The 22830-nt window shown below is 43.9% G+C and overlaps 1 protein-coding gene across 3 annotated transcripts in view; it reads right to left on the bottom strand.

Annotated features, from left to right (window-relative positions):
• SULF2 (sulfatase 2) overlaps positions 1-22830 on the bottom strand; it is a 139701-nt gene that overhangs the window by 70970 nt on the left and 45901 nt on the right. For all 3 annotated transcript variants that reach the window (XM_060030666.1, XM_060030667.1, XM_060030668.1), the window contains one exon: positions 19875-20114. In XM_060030666.1, coding sequence (XP_059886649.1) covers positions 19875-20114 — 240 coding nt within the window. The remainder of the gene's footprint in view (positions 1-19874; positions 20115-22830) is intronic.

Below are 22830 nucleotides of genomic sequence, written 5' to 3'. Positions count from 1 at the left end.
TAAAAAACAAACAAACAGAGTTGAACAATACAATAACTGAAATGAAAAATACACTAGAAGGAATCAATAGCAGAATAACTGAGGCAGAAGAACGGATAAGTGACCTGGAAGATAGAATGGTGGAATTCACTGCTGCAGAACAGAATAAAAAGAATGAAAAGAAATGAAGACAGCCTAAGAGATCTCTGGGACAACATTAAACGTAACAACATTCGCATTACAGGGGTCCCAGAAGGAGAAGAGAGGGAGAAAGGACGCAAGAAAATATTTGAAGAGATTATAGTCGAAAACTTCCCTAACATGGGAAAGGAAATAGCCACACAAGTCCAGGAAGCACAGAGAGTCCCATACAGGATAAATCCAAGGAGAAACATGCCAAGACACATATTAATCAAACTAACAAAAATTAAATACAAAGAAAAAATATTAAAAGCAGCAAGGGAAAAACAACAAATAACACACAAGGGAATCCCCATAAGGTTAACAGCTGATCTTTCAGCAGAAACTGCAAGCCAGAAGGGAGTGGCAAGACATATTTAAAGTGATGAAGGAGAAAAACCTACAACCAAGATTACTCTACCCAGCAAGGATCTCATTCAGATTTGACGGAGAAATTAAAACCTTTACAGACAAGCAAAAGCTAAGAGAATTCAGCACCACCAAACCAGCTTTACAACAAATGCTAAAGGAACTTCTCTAGGCAGGAAACACAAGAGAAGGAAAAGACCTACAGTAACAAACCCAAAACAATTAAGAAAATGGTAATAGGAACATACACATCGATAATTACCTTAAATGTAAATGGATTAAATACTCCAACCAAAATATACAGATTGGCTGAATGGATACAAAAACAAGACCTGTATATATGCTGTCCACAAGAGACCCACTTCAGACCTAGAGACACATACAGACTGAAAGTGAGGGGATGGAAAAAGATATTCCATGCAAATGGAACTCAGAAGAAAGCTAGAGTAGCAATTCTCATATCAGACAAAATAGACTTTAAAACAAAGACTATTACAAGAGACAAAGAAGGACACTACATAATGATCAAGGGATCAATCCAAGAAGAAGACATAACAATTGTAAATATTTATGCACCCAACATAGGAGCACCTCAATACATAAGGCAAATACTAACAGCCATAAAAGCAGAAATCGACAGTAACACAATCATAGTAGGGAACTTTAACACCCCACTTTCACCAATGGACAGATCATCCAAAATGAAAATAAATAAGGAAACACAAGCTTTAAGTGATACATTAAACAAGATGGACGTGAGTGATATTTATAGGACATTCCATCCAAAAACAACAGAATACACATTCTTCTCAAGCGCTCATGGAACATTCTCCAGGATAGATCATATCTTGGGTCACAAATCAAGCCTTGGTAACTTTAAGAAAATTGAAATCGTATCAAGTATCTTTTCTGACCACAATGCTATGAGACTAGATATCAATTACAGGAAAAAATCTGTAAAAAATACAAACACATGGAGGCTAAACAACACACTACTTAATAACCAAGAGATCACTGAAGAAATCAAAGAGGAAATCAAAAAATACCTAGAAACAAATGACAATGAAAACACGACGACCCAAAACCTATGGGATGCAGCAAAAGCAGTTCTAAGAGGGAAGTTAATAGCAATACAATCCTACCTTAAGAAACAAGAAACATCTCAAATAAACAACCTAACCTTACACCTAAAGCGATTAGAGAAAGAAAAACAAAAAACTCCCAAAGTTAGCAGAAGGAAAGAAATCATAAAGATCAGATCAGAAATAAATGAAAAAGAAATGAAGGAAACAATAGCAAAGATCAATAAGACTAAAAGCTGGTTCTTGGAGAAGATAAACAAAATTGATACACCATTAGCCAGACTTACCAAGAAAAAAAGGGAGAAGACTCAAATCAATAGAATTAGAAATGAAAAAGGAGAAGTAACAACTGACACTGCAGAAATACAAAGGATCATGAGAGATTACTACTAGCAACTATATGTCAATAAAATGGACAACGTGGAAGAAATGGACAAATTCTTAGAAATGCACAACCTTCCGAGACTGAACCAGGAAGAAATAGAAAATATGAACAGATCAATCACAAGCACTGAAATTGAAACTGTGATTAAAAATCTTCCAACAAACAAAAGCCCAGGAACAGATGGCTTCACAGGCGAAATCTATCAAACATTTAGAGAAGAGCTAACACCTATCCTTCTCAAACTCTTCCAAAATATAGCAGAAGGAGGAATGCTCCCAAACTCATTCTACAAGGCCACCATCACTCTGATACCAAAACCAGACAAAGATGTCACAAAGAAAGAAAACTACAGGCCAATATCACTGAGGAACATAGATGCAAAAATCCTCAACAAAATACTAGCAAACAGAATCCAACAGCACATTAAAAGGATCATACACCATGATCAAGTGGGGTTTATCCCAGGAATGCAAGGATTCTTCAATATATGCAAATCTATCAATGTGATAAACCATATTAACAAAATGAAGGAGAAAAACCATATGATCATCTCAATAGATGCAGAGAAAGCTTTTGACAAAACTCAACACCCATTTATGATAAAAACCCTGCAGAAAGCAGGCACAGAGGGAACTTTCCTCAACATAATAAAGGCCATATATGACAAGCCCACAGCCAACATCATCCTCAATGGTGAAAAACTGAAACCATTTCCACTAAGATCAGGAAAAAGACAAGGGTGCCCACTCTCACCACTCTTATTCCACCTAGTTTTGGAAGTTTTAGCCACAGCAATCAGAGAAGAAAAGGAAATAACAGGAATCCAAATTGGAAAAGAAGAAGTAAAGCTGTCACTGTTTGCAGATGACATGATACTATACATAGAGAATCCTAAAGATGCTACCAGAAAACTACTAGAGCTAATCAATGAATTTGGTAAAGTAGCAGGATACAAAATTAATGCACAGACATCTCTGGCATTCCTATATACTAATGATGAAAAATCTGAAAGTGAAATCAAGAAAACACTCCCATTTACCATTGCAACAAAAAGAATAAAATAACTAGGAATAAACCTACCTAAGGAGACAAAAGACCTGTATGCAGAAAATTATAAGACACTGATGAAAGAAATTAAAGATGATACAAATGGATGGAGAGATATACCATGTTCATGGATTGGAAGAATCCATTGTGAAAATGACTCTACTACCCAAAGCAATCTATAGATTCAATGCAATCCCTATCAAACTACCACTGGCATTTTTCACAGAACTAGAACAAAATATTTCACAATTTGTATGGAAACACAAAAGACCCCGAATAGCCAAAGCAATCTTGAGAACGAAATACGGAGCTGGAGGAATCAGGCTCCCTGACTTCAGACTACACTACAAAGCTACAGTAATCAAGACAGTATGGAACTGGCACAAAAACAGAAAGATAGATCAATGGAACAGGATAGAAAGCCCAGAGATACACCCACGCACATATGGACACCTTATCTTTGATAAAGGTGGCAGGAATGTACAGTGGAGAAAGGACAGCCTCTTCAATAAGTGGTGCTGGGAAAACAGGACAGCTCCATGTAAAAGTATGAGATTAGATCACTTCCTAACACCATACACAAAAATAAGCTCAAAATGGATTAAAGAGCTAAATGTAAGGCCAGAAACCATCAAACTCTTAGAGGAAAACATAGGCAGGACACTCTATGACATAAATCACAGCAAGATCCTTTCTGACCCACCTCCTAGAGAAATGGAAATAAAAACAAAAATAAACAAATGGGACCTAATGAAACTTCAAAGCTTTTGCACAGCAAAGGAAACCATAAACAAGACCAAAAGACAACCCTCAGAATGGGAGAAAATATTTGCAAATGAAGCAACTGACAAAGGATTAATCTCCAAAATTTACAAGCAGCTCATGCAGCTCAATAACAAAAAAACAAACAACCCAATCCAAAAATGGGCAGAAGACCTAAATAGACATTCCTCCAAAGAAGATATACAGACTGCCAACAAACACATGAAAGAATGCTCAACATCATTAATCTTTAGAGAAATGCAAATCAAAACTACAATGAGATATCATCTCACACCGGTCAGAATGGCCATCATTAAAAAATCTACAAACAGTAAATGCTGGAGAGGGTGTGGAGAAAAGGGAACCTTCTTGCACTGTTGGTGGGAATGTAAATTGATACAGCCACTATGGAGAACAGTATGGAGGTTCCTTAAAAAACTAAAAACAGAACTACCATATGACCCTGGAATCCCACTACTGGGCATATACCCTGAGAAAACCAAAATTCAAAAAGAGTCAGGTACCAAAATATTCACTTCAGCTCTATTTACGATAGCCAGGACATGGAAGCAACCTAAATGCCCATCGACAGATGAATGGATAAAGATGTGGTACATATATACAATGGAATATTACTCAGCCATAAAAAGGAACCAAATTGGGTCATTTGTAATGATGTGGATGGATCTAGAGACTGTCATACAGAGTGAAGTAAGTCAGAAAGAGGAAAACAAATATCTATTACCGCATATATGTGGAACCTATAAAAATGGTACAGATGAACCGGTTTGCAGGGCAGAAATTGAGACACAGATGTAGAGAACAAACGTATGGACACCAAGGGGGGAAAGTGGTGCAGGGGGTGGTGGTGGTGTTGGGATGAATTGGGAGATTGGGATTGACATGTATACACTAATATGTATAAAATGGATAACTAATAAGAACCTACTGTATAAAAAAAATAAAATAAAATTCACAAAAAAAACCATAATGGAAAATAATGTGAAAAATATATATGTATAACTGAGTCACTCTGCTGTACAGAAGAAATTAACACAACATTGTTAATCAGCTATACTTCAATTAAAAAAAAAAAAAAAGAAGGTAAGGTTTTGTCCTGAAGGATGGGACAAAGGAAGGGGAGAAAATCCACAAGAGACCCTTAGAACAAGGCCCGGGAAGACCATCAATCAAAGGATATTTAATTATTACCTCGGAGGAATGTGACACTAAGCTGATCCTTCAAAGAGCTGTTCTCATCGCCGTTAGACTGATGCCCCATTTCTGCGACAAATATTTTGTAATGCTCCTTTATTTTCCTGCAGGGAAACTTATAGGTAATGAAAGCTACGTATGCACATCATTTCCAAAAAATCAATATAATGCTGTAACTGCAATCTACAAGAAAAAAAAAAGGAAGGCAATTTATAATAACGAAAAATTTCAGCGTGAACTTTCAAACACACCCATCAGGGAGACAGGATGGAGCAGCCGGATGCGTGCGCTTAGATTCACGGGCAGTGTGACGGCTACAAACACAGGGTGGGCGTGGCTGTATGTCGAACAAACACAGAGTGGGCGTGGCTGTATGTCGGATGCTTCAGGTGGCCCTGCCATCAGTGAGGAGATTGTCAGCAACAGGGAATAACTCTGGGAAAAGTTCTGCATTCAAGTATAACAGACCCTCCATCTACTTATCCTTATGTTCCTGGAAAATTCAGAGTGTATTAAAAGAGTGCAAAAACCCCTTCAGTTTTTATATATAAAATGGACTTATGGTCAAGGCTCAGATAACAATAAACATCAAATAATCCACTCATATAACGATCTGGTAGAAGACTCAGAAGCCACGTGGAATGCAAGACAATTTGGGGGCTGTGTGGGGCTTTCCTGTGCAGAGCAGGGCACAAAGGTCCCCGGTCCCTGCCCCCAGTAGCACCCCTCAACTTTTATAACCACCGGAAATGCCTTCATAGATGTTAAGCCTTAGGGGGAGGTGTGCTCTCTTAACAGGTTAGAAAGGAGTTTGCAAACATGGTGGCCTGTGGGCCAAATCCATCCCACAATTATGTTTGCTTTGGACCTGCCTGGTGCTTTTATTGATTTTTTTTTTTAGAAAGTAGAGCAAATAATCCTCATTAAAAATCTGGGCAATTTCAATCAAAATCTGGGTATCACACTTCTGACAAAATCAGAAGATCTGGGAACTTCGGGCCCGTTCATCGGCTAATGGGCACACCTGGTGGGCTGTACAATGCTGCCCCCTTCCCCGCCCCGGCCCCCTGATGCCTTAGAGTTTGTCTATCCCGGGTAGAAAGGGTTCACGCAGACACGGCAGCGAGCAGACCTCTCCTTGGTGCTGGGAGGGCTGACGCCTGCGGTGCCCAGCTCCCCTCCTCTGCTGAAAGCCCTCTCTCCTTCTACTCTGACCCCTGCCACAAAACCACAGATGCATTGTGAAAGGGCTGGACGTGTGTGCTGGAAGCGACCTGCTGCCCAAAGGATGGGATTTGCCGGGTGCTCAGAGAACAAGAACCTGTCTACGGACAGGTGGGGCCCCTAGGCCCCAGGATGGAGGGCTCCTTTGTGGCTGCCCCTGGTCCTGACCCTGACCCATGACACAGCCATAGGATGGCCTGGGAAGGCTTAGAGAGGCAGGTACAGGAACTGGATCCCCGGGCTCGGGACCCGAGGGGGCACTATGGGAATAGGAGGGGGCACGGCTACTTCAAAGGCTTGTGCGAGGATTCAGTAGAATGAATTATGTAAAGCACCTGCCACAAGGGCTGGGCATGGGAAACGCTGCATAATAACAACCAGCACTTTTTTTTGTTTTTTAGTATTGTTGTTGCAATGATCATATTCCCAAAGGTTTGTGCCCCTTTCCGAAAAGATTTTGCTTGAATTACACTATTCCAAGGCCGTCCAAATAAATAGAACACTTTGCAGTGATGGAAACACTCTATATCTGCACCATCCCACCTGGCACCTACGTGTGCCTACGGGGGCACTTGAAACGTGGCTACTGCGACTGAGAAATGGAATTTAAAGTCTGATTTATTTTTAATTAATTGAAAGTTAAGTAGCTCCCGGTGGCTAGTGGCTACCATATTGGGCTCTAGTCTAAACCCTTCTAGGATGTTCAGGGGAATCGCAGTTTGCGCTGGGGAAGGGCCTGCAAAAGGTCACACTTACCCTGAAAACTCCCTCATAGCCTCTTGAGGCTCTAGGTGGACAAGGTTATATATTCACCCACCATAGTCGTCCTTCCTCTCACTTCTATTTTGACTTTTTTTTTTTTTTTTTACATCTTTATTGGAGTACAATTGCTTTACAATGGTGGGTTAGTTTCTGCTTTATAACAGAGTGAATCAGTTATACATATACATATGTTCCCATATCTCTTCCCTCTTGTGCCTCCCTCCCTCCCACCCTCCCTATCCCACCCCTCCAGGCGCTCACAAAGCACCGAGCTGATCTCCCTGTGCTATGCGACTTCTAAGGTCATTTGAATGACCTCCGTGAGCAAAAGCAAAGCATGGAGCTGACCAGCTGGGCGGCCACACTGCCCCGCACTTAGGCCCACAGCCCCGGTGGCGACGGGGAGACACCTGGTTTCTGAGCACCCCTGCAGCCTACATGGAGGTTAACGCACCACTGAGGATTAAATAAAGTGGTGTGTGGGAAAGAACCCAGCTGGTGTGGGTTGGATCATGGCCCCCAAAATATATGTTCGAGTTCTAACCCCGAGTACTTGTGAAGGTGACTTTATTTGGAAATAGGGTCTTTGTAGATGTAATCAAGTTAAGATGAGGTCATACTGGATTAGGGTGGGCTCTCATCTGGTGACTGGTGTCCTTAGAGAAGAGGGAAATTTGGAGGCAGACACGCAGAGAGGAGAAGGACATGTGAAGAGAGGACACACAGGGAGGTGGCCGTGTGAACACGGTGGCAGAGATGGGAGTGATGCAGGTACAGGCCAAGGAACGCCGGAGCTTGCTGGTGCCCACTGGAAGCTGGGAGAGGCAAGGAAGGATTCTCCCAGGGAGCCTTGGGAAAGGGCACGGCCCTGCTGACACTTGCTCTTGGGCTCCTGCCCTTCAGAACTGAGAGGATACATTTCTCTTATTTTAAGCCACCCAGTTTGTGGTACTTTTGTTACAGCAGCCATAGGAAAGGAATATACCAGCTAATGGGCTGGGACAGAGGGTGCTCGGAAGTGTATAAATCTTGTCCCATTAGCCTCACACCCAGTTTTTGAAAAGTCGAGGAGAAGCATGACCACCTGTTTCCTCTTTCCTCTTGTGGCCCCCGGGTGGCTCTCCTCCCAAGATTGTGGGCACTGGTCCCATGACCCTGAGGATGAAATCATAGCAAAGAGGCATCGGGCAATTTACACATAGACGGTGCGACTCCACTGCACTGATGGGGAAACTGAGGCCCAGAGGGGCAGGTCTCTGCTCAGGATAACAGAGAAGTTAGACGCAGAGCCTAATTCTCTGGGCTCCTGCACCAATGTTTTACTTGTTTTGAAGCTTGAAGGTCTTGGAGGAAGGGAGTGACTATTACACTGGAGTTTAAAGAAATGTAGCTTGAATGTGTATGTGGAAGGGACAAATGTGTACCCCCTAAGGATGCCCTGGGCCCTGGAAGGGGCTGCTACACCACCACCAAGCCTGACTTTCATGGTGGGGAAGGCGGGGTCGTGGTGTCAGGAGAGGAAAAGCCCCCTACTTCCTGGGGCAAATGCAGACGCTCTAGTGTCCCACCACAGGCTGGAGAGGGGGTGGGCAGGGCGGTGGAGGGGGGCAGCTGGATGGAGGGAAGAAGGGAGCTGTGTGTACACTCAGGGGAGAGGAAGAGGGTGGGGAGCAAAACCAGGAGAAAGGCCAAGCAGAGAGAAGGCAGCCATTGTACACGCGGGACAGCTGCACGGGGGCCCGGAGGCATCGTCCCAGGAAGAGTCTAAGTCCTTTCTCCTCTGTGCAGGCAGAAGGGCCAAGGAGAAAGAGGAGGAGAGGCTGAGGCGGCGGGACTGGGGGCGGGGAGGAGAGAAACGGGAGAGGAGAAAGGAGCAGAGACGAGATGGGGGAGGGTCGGGGGTGCTGCCAGTTCTGGACAGAATACAGATACATCCGCTCATCCTGCAACCATTCAATGAGCAGCTACTACGGGGCAGGCCCCCTTCCAGCACAGGGATACTGGAGAGGACAGACCACATATCTCTGCTTCCATGGAGCTGACATTTTAGAAGGGAGACAACCAACAAGATACGTGGCAAAGTGTATCATCAGCGGTGAAAGGGCCAGGGAGGCGGATAAAGCAGGAACCAGGGCAGGGAGAACCAGAGGGGGCAGGAGATGTAACTTAACACGGGAAGTTGGACAGACAACATTCAAATATATGTTATGTGGCAACAAGGGCTCTGACTTAAAAAAGCAGGGTGAGGGGAAAAAGGGGGAAGGGAAGCCTCCTTCGGATGGATAGTCAAGGAGGGCTTCCCTGAGGAGGTGGTATTTGAACAAAGGTCTGAGGAATGGATGGTCTGAGGAACAGGAAGGAGGGGAGTGACTAAGGTGGAGGACAAGAGGTGAGGTGGTCAAGAGGGGAGGGACAGGGGGGCAGATCATTAGGACCCTGAGGTGACTGTGGGAGCCTCTACCCTGAGTGAGGGGGGAGTCTTAGGAGGGCTGTGGGCAGAGGAGAAACGGGATCTGACGTAGGTTGACAGCATCCTTCTGGCTGCTGTGGTGAGAACAGACCCTAGCGGGGTGAGGGCGGAGGTAGGGAGGCCCGAGACAAGAAAGTTGGGGCAGCCCAGGCGAGAGATGATGGAGGTTTAGATAAGCATGGTGGCACCAGAGAGGGTTCTGGTGTATTCTGAAGGGAGAGTTGATGGGGTTTGCTGATGGATTGAATGTAGAGTGTGAAAGGGAGAAAAAAAACACAAGAATAACACTAAGGTTTCGGTCTGAGCAGCTGGGACACTGGAACTGCCAAGGGGAAGACTGTGAGAGGTGCCTGGGAGGGGGAGGGACAGGGTCAGGAAGTCAGTTTGGACATGCCAGGTTCGAAATGCCAGGGAGACATCCAAAGGCAGATGTTGAGGCAGCTGGAGGCTGGTGTGTGGGTTTCAGGGCAAGAGGCTAAAAGCAGATCAAAACCGAGTGGTGGAAAGAGGGAGGGGTGAGGATTACTTCATAGAAGAACACCAGCTCTAACGTCTTTGTGGTCTTAAAACCGCTTTGGGGAAAAAATAAATCACACACACGCGCGCAAACACACACACACGCGCGCGCACCCCTTTACACGCCAGCAGCAAATCTTTGTCAGGGATGCCCAAATGCCAAGCAGATTCCTTTCCATCCTCCTACATCAGGGAGATGCCCCAGCCTCCACCAACGCCCCAGGCATCCTGCCACAGGAGGTGTCATGGCACAGAGGTCCCCCCCTCCAAGTAAGGGTGGCTGCCCAACGTTGACAGCCAAGTAGTCTAGGTCCTCAGCTGACCTCCCCTCCCCAGCTTTGTATGAGGAGAAGAGTGAAAATAACTGGGGTGCTCAGGGCCTGGTTTCAAAACAGCTGTAACTGGGAGCCCTGGCACACCTGGGGCCTGTAATGAGGGGCTTCCTCCCCTCCTCCCATGGTGCATGCTAGAACACGATGAGGGAAAGGCAGGAGGCTCACCCCCAGTGCTCACATCTTTACAAAAGTCTGCACCAGATGGCAGGAGCTAGGTGGGGAAACAGCTTCTGAACTGCCAGACTCTGACGGCAACGTGGAACGAGAAAGCAGTATCCTAACGAGAAGAAAATGGGTACGCCCGTCCAATTCATCAGGAAGGGCCGGAAGAGGTGTATTTACTTTCCCCCTTTGGTGGTGGTTGCTTTGCCCACGGCAAGGTAGTGGAAATGTGTGAATGTCACTGTAGTATGTGTTTCTCCTTTATCCTTTCCAACAGCTCCTGATTTCTATTTGGGAACCCAGGTGCTGGGGGAAAATGACTCCCCCAGCTGCTCCAGGAACAGGTGACGTGGGCTAAGCTAATTGGCACATACCGTCTGCTCTCCGTGGTGACTGGTTCAGGGGTTGGCATGTGACTCAAGCTGGTCCAGTCAGAAAGACTCTCATCACTTGGGCATTCTGGGAAAAAACCCTGCTGAATGCCAAGGTACCATACAAAGGAAGAGGCATGGGGCCCGTCCCAGTGCCGGTCATCCTCTAGAGACCTCAGGCCTTATGATAAAATCGTGACGCTGTCAAACCACGGAATGTGTCTCTGTATAAAGCTCGCCTGTATCTTTTTGGTTTAGGGAGCCAAGAATTCAATCTCTTGTCAAAACCACTTGGGAACTGGGGTTTCTGTCAATTGGATCTGAAGGTTATCTACCAGCCACGAGCGTCACCAAGAAATACCCTCTCCTTGCTTAAGCAGGACTACATATCGCCTCCTCAGAACTGAGGGCTGCAGAGCCAGAGAATCGCTGAATGGAAAGAGATGAATGTTTTCAGCTTTGCCAGAAACTTCCAAATTGCTCTCCAAAGCAGAGGCGCTAATGCGCATTCCCACTGCTGGTCTTCCTGTTTCCTCACATCCTCACCATCATTTGGTGTGACAGGACCTCTGAATATTGCTGTGGCGATGGGCGAGAGGTGATAGTGCACTGTGGGCTGAATCTGCATTTCACTAATTACCAGAGAGGCTGAGCAGATGCTGCTACCTTTTGATCCGTGGGTATAAACTTATTTTCATCACGTCATGCTACCTGTCGTGACATTCATCTGAATGCTGGTCTGGGGTAGGTTGTGCAGTGCTGTGTCTATCATTGCTAATGTTTCTTAAGCGCTTACTAAGTATCACTGTTCTAACATATTTAATCCTCAGAAAACCCTACGAGTGAAGTAACATTATTATTCCTAGGTGAAGTAACCAAGGCATGGAAGTTAAATAACTTGTTCAAATTCACTCAGCTGATAAGTGGCGGAGCCCAGATTTGAACCCAGTCAGAGTCCTTGCTCTCAACTGCTTTGCAAAAACCTGGAAGCATCTCATTCCATGGATGATATGACTTTAACTCGTGGGTATATAAGGGAGCACAGTCAGGGCAGCTGAAGTGTGCTGAAAGATCACTAAGCACATTTTGTAAAAATGTAGGATACAATTTATACTTTCAAGGGTATTTACATTTGAGATCTGAGTCCCTGAAGTGAGAGGAAGCCAACACACAGAAATACCCATGAACAAATTGATATTTATCCTGCTTAAACTTAGCACCTCTCACTTCATCCTTTGTCAATCTCTACTGCAAACACGGGGAAGCACAGAGCAAGATGACGGCAAAATGAAATGGCAAATCTTATGAAAGATGCAAGGTTTTGTGAAATTAATTAAAGTGATGCGGGAGGACAGCTTAAAGCATGTGCAAATCCACTGACAAACAATCATCTGGTCTATGAGATAACTGAAGAAGAGACCACTGAAAATGATGATGAGGGAATCAGCACTTCACAGGGAAGATTCAGATGTCAAAGGATTAAGAGAGGCCCTTGGGAAAACTGATCGAATCCTCAAATACGTTTGCAAAAATGACCCTTTACGATTTTGCTGTGAAAACTGAAGGTGAAGTAAAGGATATCATATTGTGCTATCATTTAAATTTGTTGAACAAGTTATCCCCTCCACTGCCTTTAACTGACACTTCATCAATTCATTTGATTAAAGAATCAATCCATTCGGCATAATTTTTTTTTTTTTTTTTTTGGCGGTACGCAGGCCTCTCACTGCTGTGGCCTCTCCCGTTGCAGAGCACAGGCTCCGGACGCACAGGCCCAGTGGCCATGGCTCACGGGCCCAGCCGCTCCGCCCATGTGGGATCTTCCCGGACCGGGGCACCCTGCATCGTTTGGCGGACTCTCAACCACTGCGCCACCAGGGAAGCCCCATTCGACACAATTATAACCTAACCGTTGTTAAATACTATTAGAATATAACACAGAATAAAGTTATTTTTAAAACTGTGTAGTTTCACTTTTTCAAGATAAAATACCTAATTAAATACATTAAAAGCACTATTTACATGAACTGCTGGTCCACTTAAGGAACAGTTTTCTGGTTCCAGTCTTCCACAGTTCCAGCTAACCTCCTGTCTTCAAAAGGGTATCACATACACAAATGGACTAAGAACCATTATTGAGGTTGTGACTTTAATTTTCCCTCAGTATCCATGTCTTCTTCTCCCATAGTAATAGTTTTTGAGCTGGGCAAATGGCCACCCAGAATAAAGACTACATTCCCTAGTTTCCTCTGCAATCATGCGTGCTCATGTGACTTGTTTCTCATCAGTGGGAAATAAGGAGAAACAGAAAGCAGTTGAGTCTCTAACCAATTTAAGAGCACCTAAACATATAAAGCAAATACTAATAGACCCAAAGGGAGAAATAGACAGCAATAGAATAATAGTAGGGGACTTTATTACCCCACTTTCACCAATGGATAGATCATCCAGACAGAAAATCAATAAGGAAACATAGGTCTTAAACTATACGTTGATCAGATAGACTTAGCACACATGTACAGAATATTCCATCCAAAAGCAACACAATATACATTCTTTACAAGTGCACATGAAATATTCTCCAGGAGAGATCATATGTTAGGCCACAAAACAAGTCTTAATAAATTTAAGAAAACTGAAATCATATCAAGCATCTTTTCCAACTACAATGGTATGAAACTAGAAATCAATTACAAGAAGAAAACTGGAAAATTCACAAATACGTGGAGATTAACGACATGCTACTGGACAACCAACTGGTTAAAGAAATCAAAAGAGAAAAAAAAAACCTCGAGGCAAATGAAAACGGAAATACAACACACCAAAACATATGGGATGCAGCAAAAGAAGTTCTAAGAGGGAAGTTCCTTGTGACAAATGCCTACATCAAGAAATAAGAAAAATCCCAAATAAATAACCTAATATTACACTTCAAGGAACCAGAAAAAGAACAAAGCCCAAAGTTAGTAGAAGGAAAAAAATAATAGAGATCAGAGCAGAAATAAATGAAATACAGAGACTAAAAAGACAATGGAAAAGATCAATGAAACTACAAACTGGTTCTTTGAAAAGATAAACAAAATTGATAAACCTTTAGCTAGACTCAACCAGGAAAAAAAAGGGAGAGGACTCAAATAAATAAAATCAGAAATAAAAAGGGAGACGTTACAACTGATACCACAGAAATACAAAGGATCATAAGAGACTACTACGAACAATTATATGCCAATAAATTTGACAAGCTAGAGAAATGGATAAATTCCTAAAAACATACAACCTACCAACACTGACTGACGAAGAAAGAGAAAATATGAACAGACCAATTACTAGAAAGAAGACTGAATCAATAACCAAAAACTTCCCCAAATACAAAGTACTAGTACTAGACAGCTTTACAGGTGAATTCTACCAAAAATTCAAAGAAGAATTAATATCAATCCTTCCCAAACTCTTCCAAAAAATAGAACAGGAGGGAATACCTCCATACTCATCTTATGAGGTTAGCATTACCCTGATACCAAAACCAGCCAAGGACACCACAAGTAAAGAAAATTATAGGCCAATATCTCTGATGAACACAGAATGCAAAAATCTTCAATAAAATATTGGCAAACTGAATTCAACAATACAGTAAAAGGATCATATACCATGTTCAGATGGGATTTATTCTAGGAATGCAAGGATGGTTCACCATCCCCCAATCAATCAATGTATACAGCACATTAAAAAAAATGCAAGATAAAAATCATCTCAACAGATGCAGAAAAAGCATTTGACAAAATTCAACATCCATTTATGAGGAAAACTCTCAAAAAAGTGACTGTAGAGGGAACATACCTCAACATAACAAACGCCATACATGACAAGCCCATAGCTAACATCCTATTCAAGTGATAAGCTGAAAACTTTTCCTCTAAAATCAGGAACAAGACAAGGATGCCCACTCTCAACATTTTTATTTGACCTAGTATTGGAAGTCCTAGCCAGAGCAATTAGGCAAGAAAAAGAAAGAAAAAGCATCCAAATCGTAAAGGAAGAAGTAAAACTGTAACTATTTGCAGGTGACATGACATTATACATAAAAAACCCTAAAGACTCCACCAAAAAACTGTTAGAACTAATAAATTAATTCAGTAAAGCTGCAGGATACAAAATCAATACACAAAAATCTGTTGTGTTTTTATACACTAAAAACAAACTATCAAGAAGATAAATTAAGAAAACAGTCCCACGTACAACTGCATCAAAAAGAATAAAATATCTGGAATAAACCTAACCAAGGTAGTGAAAGACTTGTACACTGAAAACTATAAGACATTAACTAATGAAAGAAATAGAAGAAGACACAAATAAATGGAAAGGTATTCCATGCTCATGGACTGGAAGAATTAATACTGTTAAAATGTCCGTACTATCCAAAACAATCTACAGATTCAGTGCAATCCCTATTAAATTTCCAACGGCATTTTTCACAGAAACAGAAAAAACAATCCTAAAGTTTGTATGGAACCACAAAAGACCTCAGAGAGCCAAAGCAATCTTGAGAAAGAAGAACAAAGCTGGAGGCATCATGTTCCCTGATTTCAAACTGTATTACAAAGCAGTAGTAATCAAAACAGTATGGTGTTGGCATAAAACCAGACATAGATCAATGAAACAGAATAGAGAGCCCAGAAATAAACCCACACATATATGGTCAATTAATTTATGACAGAGGAGCTAAGAATGTATGATGGGGAAAGGACAGTCTCTTTAATAAATGGAACTGGGAAAACTGGACAGCCACACATCAAAGAATTAAAGTGAACCACTATCTTACACCACAGACGAAGATTAACTCAAAACAGATTAAAGACTTGAACATAAGACCTGAAATCATCATTTGACATGGATCTTGGCAATGATTTTTTTTGGATTTGACACCAAAAACAAAGGCAATAAAAGCAAAAGGAAATAAATGGAATGACTAAGAAGCTTCTGCACAGTAAAGGAACACTGTGCACAACAAAATGAAAAGAAAACCTACCGAACGAGAGAAAATATTTGCAGCTCATACATCTGATAAGGAATTAATTTCCAAAATATACAAAAAACTGATGCAACTCAATAGAAAAAAACCAAACAATCCAATTTAAAAAATGGGCAACAGATCTACATAGGCATTTTTCCAAAGAAGATATACAGATGGTCAACAGGTACATCAAAAGATGCTTCACATCATTAATCATCAGGGAGATGCAAATCAAAACCACAATGAGGGCTTCCCTGGTGGTGCAGTGGTTGAGAGTCTGCCTGCCGATGCAGGGGACACGGGTTCATGCCCCGGTCTGGGAAGATCCCATATGCCGCAGAGCGGCTGGGCCCGTGAGCCATGGCTGCTGAGCCTGCGCATCCAGAGCCCGTGCTCCGCAACAGGAGAGGCCACAACAGTGAGAAGCCCGCGTACCGCAAAAAAACAAAAAAACAAAACCACAATGAGATACCACCTCACACCTGTTAGAATGCCTATTATCAAAAAGGCAAAGAATAACAATGTTGGCAAAGACTTAGAGAAAAGGAAACCCTTGTTCACTGTTGGTGGGAATATAAATTGGTATAGCCATTATGGAAAACAGTACGGAGGTTCCTCAAAGATTAAAAATAAAACTACCGTATGATCCCACAATTCCACCTCTGAGTATCTATCTGAAGAAAAGGAAAACACTAACTTGAAAAGATATCAGCACCCCCATGTTAACTGCAGCATTATTTACAATAGCCAAGATATGGAAACAACCTAAGTGTCCTCAGTGGATGCAAGAATAAAGAAAATGTGGTATACACACACTGGAATACTATTCAGCCATGAAAAAGAAGGAAATCTTGCCATGTGCAACAACATGGATGGACCTTGACGGTATCAGGCTAAGTGAAATAAGTCAGACAGAGAAAGACAATTACCATATGATATCACTTACATATGGAATCTAAAACAAAGCCGAGCTCATAGATACACAGAACAGATTGGTGGTTGCCAGAGGTGGGAGGTAGCGGGTGGGTGAAATGAGTGAAGAGGGTCGAAAGGTACAAACTTCCAGTTATGAAATAAATAAGTCATGGGGCTATAATGTACAGCATAGTGACTACAGTTAATAATATTACGCTGTATATTTGAAAGTTGCTGAGAGAGTAGATCTTAAAAATTCTCATCACACACACACAGACCTTTGTAACTATGTATGATGACAGATGTTAACTAGACTTATTGTGGTTATCCTTTTGCAATATATACAAATATTGATTCATCATGTCGTACATCCGAAACTACTATAATGTTATATGCCAGTTATGCCTCAGGAAAAGAAAAAAAGAAAAGGAAATGGTTGAGTCTCTGATCGATTCACGGGCAGGTCCATCAAAGCAGCACAGACTTTTAGTTGAGAGAGTAATAAATGACTTCTGTCTTGGGTCTCTCACACACAGCCAAAAAACTTAAATCTAATTCAATCAGTTGCCCTAGACACTCATGAGAATGCAGGGTTGAATGTGTCCAAAGACCTGGTAAGAACAGTTGACCATTGTTCCCTGGGAAGCTAAAAAGTTATTATTCTAATATGAGTCTAATTATTCTAATGTGAGTCATACAAATCAAGTTAATCTAAAAGGGATTTTGAATTCATTCTAGTTTTCTGTTATTTTTCTCAATCAACCTACAATGACCAGCATAACTGGTCATGTTTTCACTTTAAGCAGTGGCTTAATATAAAACTCAAATTTCCATTGACAGATGAACGGATAAAGAAGATGTGGGGTGTGTGTGTATATATATACACACACACACACACACAATGGAATGTTACTCAGCCATAAAAGAAAATGAAATAAAACTCAAATCTGAGCTTCCTAACTACCAGGGCAAAAAGGGAAAGTATACAGGGTACACAGCTCTTGTTCTTTAATGACAAGAGCACGTAAGTTCATCACAGTAAACAGACATTTTCAGGGTCCTGAGTTCTCAATGTCAGGTTGGAACAGAGTTCCTTGCAGAGAGGGCCATTCTAAACATAACGGATAAAACTCTCAGGGACAGTTTTACAAAAAACATAAATGTCCTATATATGGCAATTTATACTCGGCATTACACTCCCAGTCTTCACTGAGGGTGTAACAGTTAAGCATAGTTGGATGAAAGCAATTCTTTGGGGAAAGCGCTTTTTGGTGATTTGTTTAAATTCAAGGACAAAGTTTGCGGAAATCCATTTTGAAGAAATGTTAAATCCTGAGAGATGGCTCCTTCCCTAGTGCCAGCTACATGATTCTGAAACACCAGGCTTTGGCCCCTATCGTGAGCCCCTAAGATATCGCAGGATATAGGTTTCCTTTCAATTTGATGGATGTAACAACATCCATGCTCCCTTTGAAGTCCTACGGTCTTGGTTTCCATTTTGATGATGCCACAAGCAGCTGCTTTTACGACTATGAGCAAGTCTCTCTTCTGGGCTGCAGCTGCCCTAGCTGTCAGATGTGGGGGGTGGATGAGTACACTTTTAGGGTCCTTACTGTTCCTTTGGCATCCAAAGCTAAAGGTTTCTACACAGACCTTTCAGCTAGAGGTTCTAAAAGTGGGTCTCACAGCCCTCAGACATGTTTTCTCTGTGGGTCCACACTGTGTATTAAAAAAACAAAACAAAACAAAACAAACTGAGTTTTGCCAACATGCTTTAAAATCAGATTTTGGCCAAGAATTCAGATTAGAAATATTTGAAGGTTGGCAACCCTGAGCACGAATGGCTATAATTACCTGGACCTGAGTGGCAGATGCCCCTTTTCAGTAGGTGCCCTGGTCTGTCCTGCTTCCTCCATCTATATCCAGGTCTCTGCAACCAGATGTGTGGTGGCCTGGGGTAAACTCTGAGCCATGTGGCTTTCTGCAGAGATCCCGGAACCAACAGGGTCATGTGTATAGGACCGAGGCCTTCCTAGTTCTCTCAGCGGGGCCCGCCCGCTGGGTGATTCTGGCAGTGGAAACAGTCTGCAAGACGACACACCTCACCGGCGTGCTCCTCACCCCGATGTGCCCACGTCAGCCACACCGTGTATGTGAGGGGCAGCTGCCCAGCTTCCAGGACGGCTTCAGTGCCCTGAACCCAGCTCAGGGAGGTATCCGTCCTTCTCTCATGTCACTCCTACCCAAACAAGCCCCTTGTCACTTGAACACGACTTCCCAGGGTTACAACGTTCAAGCCACAGTATCTGATTTCACAACTGCCTTGGCTCCTTACCCAAGGTGAGGAGTGTTTATTTTTCTAAATTAGAGCAAGTTTCATTGAGTCTGAAGGACTTTGCAGCCGTGCTGCAGATAAGTGACTGTAATTGTCCCTCTGCCTCAGGCAACCAGCCTGGCAGGTGAGTCTTCAGAACGCACGAAAGTACCTCCTGCAGGATGAAGAGACAGGACACCTTGCTCGCTCTACACCCCGGATGCAACCAACACTGCGGGCACCAGCTGCAGGAGGGATGGAGCACCTGGGGCGGTGTAGACGATCAAGTGTAGACGAACAGTCCCTTGCTGTCTGTAGAGTGGCCACAGGCCCCACATACACTCCTCTCCATCCCCCGCCCCAATGTTCTGGAAGCTTGTTCCATGCTGATGGCCTCAAATTAACGAACTAGTCCCCCAACGACTTAAACAGCACAATTCACAGAGAACTCATACTCCTGCCCGAGTACTTCAAGGCCTCTCTGTAGTATATTTCATATTTTAAATAGACTCACTTTTTTTTTTTTAACTCAAATTCCTTTGGAATGGTCACTTTCTATCACTCCCGTAGGCGAATAAATCTGTATTTTTCGAACACATCTAGAAGTCAATGCACAACTTTTAAATGAAAAGAAAGCTGTTCACGCACTACAGGGACCCCTCGCAGTACAGGGACCACAGTGGGAAAGACAGTGGTCCGAGGCAGGACAGCGGGTACCACGTCGGAGGTCCCCAGCCCACTCGTGTGCCCGCCCGTGGCCGCCTGGCTCCCTCACCTGTCCGGTAGCCCGTGCTGTTGAGGTACACGGCGAAGGTGCGGCTCTCATGCTGCGACTGCCAGGAGGGCGAGGAGCAGTTCTCATTGTTGGTGTAGGTGTTGTGGTTGTGGACGTACTTCCCGGTGAGGATGGAGGAGCGCGAGGGGCAGCACATGGGCGTGGTCACGAAGGCGTTGACAAAGTGCGCCCCGCCCTGCTCCATGATGCGCCGTGTCTTGTTCATCACCTGCATGGAACCTGCAACCAGAGCGGAAGTGACATGTGAGCCAGTTTTCCAACGAGTGCGTCCCAGTCGGGCACCAAACAATTAGAGGTGGGTTCTGAGTGGTCCTCAACAGGGCAGCACCCCCATCCCGGGGGAGGGGAGTGTATGTTGGAGATCTCCAGGGACAGATTGGGGGGCACCCCTGGCATTTCTGGGCAGCGGCCAGCAATGCACAATTGGATGGTCCTGTGCAATGAGGAAGTACCCTGGGTCCCCAGTTCCACTAGACATTCATGGGGGCGGGTAGGTAAAAACCTGCTTATAAGTTATCTGAGCCTAGTAAAGAACTCTTGTCTTGCATAAACTGAACATCTTTTTTTTGCAGGGTATTAATATATGCTGACTTTTTTTTTTGGAAAGCAACCACTATGTAAACAGAGAGAAGATTATACTTTGTTTCATCTGGAACTTCCCCAAGAATTGTTCCGTCTTAATGAAATCCGATCACGTCAACCTGGCAACCCCTCCCCCCTCCACCTTCTCTCCGAATACTTCTCAGCGGACATGCTCTGCATCAGTCATAACCCACTGTCGTCGCCTTTGTCCACATGGTCCTTCCAGCTTGGAACCCACTTCCCATCTCCCCGCCCCCCCAGATCTGACCCATCAGTACAGTCGCACCTCTTCTCATGGCTCTTTTTTTAAAAATAGATTTATTTATGTATTTAGTTTTGGCTGCGTAGGCTCTTTGTTGCTGTGGCGGGCTTTCTCTAGCTGTGGCGAGCGTTGCAGTGCGCAGGCTTCTCATTGTGGCGGCTTGTCTTTGTTGCTGAGCACGGGGTCTAGGTGCGTGGACTTCAGTAGTTGTGGTTCACGGGCTCTAGGGCGCAGGCTCAGTAGTTGTGGTGCACGGTCTTAGTTGCTCCGTGGCATGTGGGATCTTCCCGGACCAGGGCTGAAACCCGTGTCCCCTGCGCTGGCAGATGGATTCTCAACCACTGCGCCACCAGGGAAGCCCTTTTTTTTTTGGCTTCTGGCTTCTGATTCCCTTGAACTCTTATCACGCATGTATTATTAGGACTTAATGATAAACCACTAGGTATGGTGATTTCACTCATGCCTATTCTTGTTTTTCAATGAAGCTGTGAGCAGAGCAAGGTATAGGAAGGAAAGGAATTTGTGTAGAAACCCTACTGTGTGCCGGTGCCTGCACACTGCCTGCTCCACTGAGGGCTCCAGGAGCTCAAAGACTGCGTGCCTTGCTCAGAGCCAAATCCCCAATGCCCCTACAGTGTGTGACACACAGTAGGTACTCAACAAATGTGTGAAGAATGGATGTGAAATCGTATACCATGGCTGGTACCCAGATACTTAGTAGGTTGAACAGAAATATTCAATGGAAATCCTTTTTCTTTTCCTTCTAAGGCCATCCTCTGTTTTTTTCTTTTCCTTGCAGTTCTTAGGGTCTATAGTGGGTTGAATGATGGTCCACCCTCCAAAGATAAGCCCCTGTCCCAAGTCCTGGCACCTGTGAATAGGACCTAATTTGGCCAAGGGTCTTCGCAGAGGTACTAAAGGATCCTGAGGTGACATCGTTGTGGATTACCTGGGTGGGCCCTAAATCCAAGGACAAGTGTCCTTCCAAGAGACAGAAGGAAGAAGACACACAGACACGGAGGGGAAGGCCATGTGAAGATGGAGGCAGAGACTGGAGGGATGCTGCCACAAGCCAACGAGCTCCTTGGGCCTCCAGGAGCTGGGTGAACTGAGAAGGATTCACGCCTGCGCCTTTGCAGGAATCAGAGCCCTGCCAACGCCTTAATTTCACACTTCTGTCTCCACAATCGTGAGGGAGCAAATTTCTGTTGTTTTAAGCCACCTGGTTGATGGCAATCTGTTAGGACAGCAGTAGGAAACCAATCCAGGGTCTACCAGGCATTTGAAGTTCTTGCCAGAGAGCTGCTGATCCCAATTCACCAACTAGCTCACCCCCTAGTGACCTGAAAACAACAAATCAGACCCCCCTTGGCACCCTGTCCCTAAAGGCTAAGAGTGAAATGGAGATTTACATGACTCTTTTATCCCATCTTTCCACCAAACAGGGAAGGAAACAGCTAGAGCTTCCCTGAGGCAAACATAGATCATATTTCTTCACTGTTTCAAACCACCTGGCAGCTTCCCATCACACTCAGAAGAAAACCCCAATTCCTTACTGTGGCCTAAGACCCTTCCAGACCGGCCCTCCCTGCCAACCTACCTCCCGTGTTTCTTTGACCTCATCTCTTCCCTCTCCCTTGCTCCCCTGGCTACACTGGCTTCTTCTTTGTTTCTCAAGGGCTCCAAGCTCATCCCTGCCCCAGGATCTTTGCACTTGCTCTTGCCTCTGCCTGGGACTCCCTCTCCGACACTTCACTTTGCTGGCTTGTCCCATTATTCAGATCTCAACGTAGAGCTCACCTCCTCAACAAGGCCTGGCCGACCTCCCCATCAGAAGGAGCCCCCTGTTTACTTGCTATCATACCAATGTCTGTTTGTTCTTAGCATTTCTGTCCTTCTGAAACAGTCTCCTTTACAAGTTCACTTGTTTATGACCTGCCTTTGCTTCTGCACTGAGAGTTCTGGGTGATCCAGGGCACTGTCCACCCTACCCCCAGGAATAAACAGATGATGCTCTGTAACATCTCACTGAACGACCGAAGGAAACAGAGCGAAGCCTGCCCTTTCGAGCCCAGTGCTGAGGCAGTTTTA

The sequence above is a fragment of the Delphinus delphis genome, chromosome 15 (assembly GCF_949987515.2).
Source record: "Delphinus delphis chromosome 15, mDelDel1.2, whole genome shotgun sequence".
NCBI lineage: Eukaryota > Metazoa > Chordata > Mammalia > Artiodactyla > Delphinidae > Delphinus > Delphinus delphis.
The sequence above is the reverse complement of the archived record's forward strand: the minus strand, read 5'-3'. Positions and strand labels throughout refer to the sequence as shown.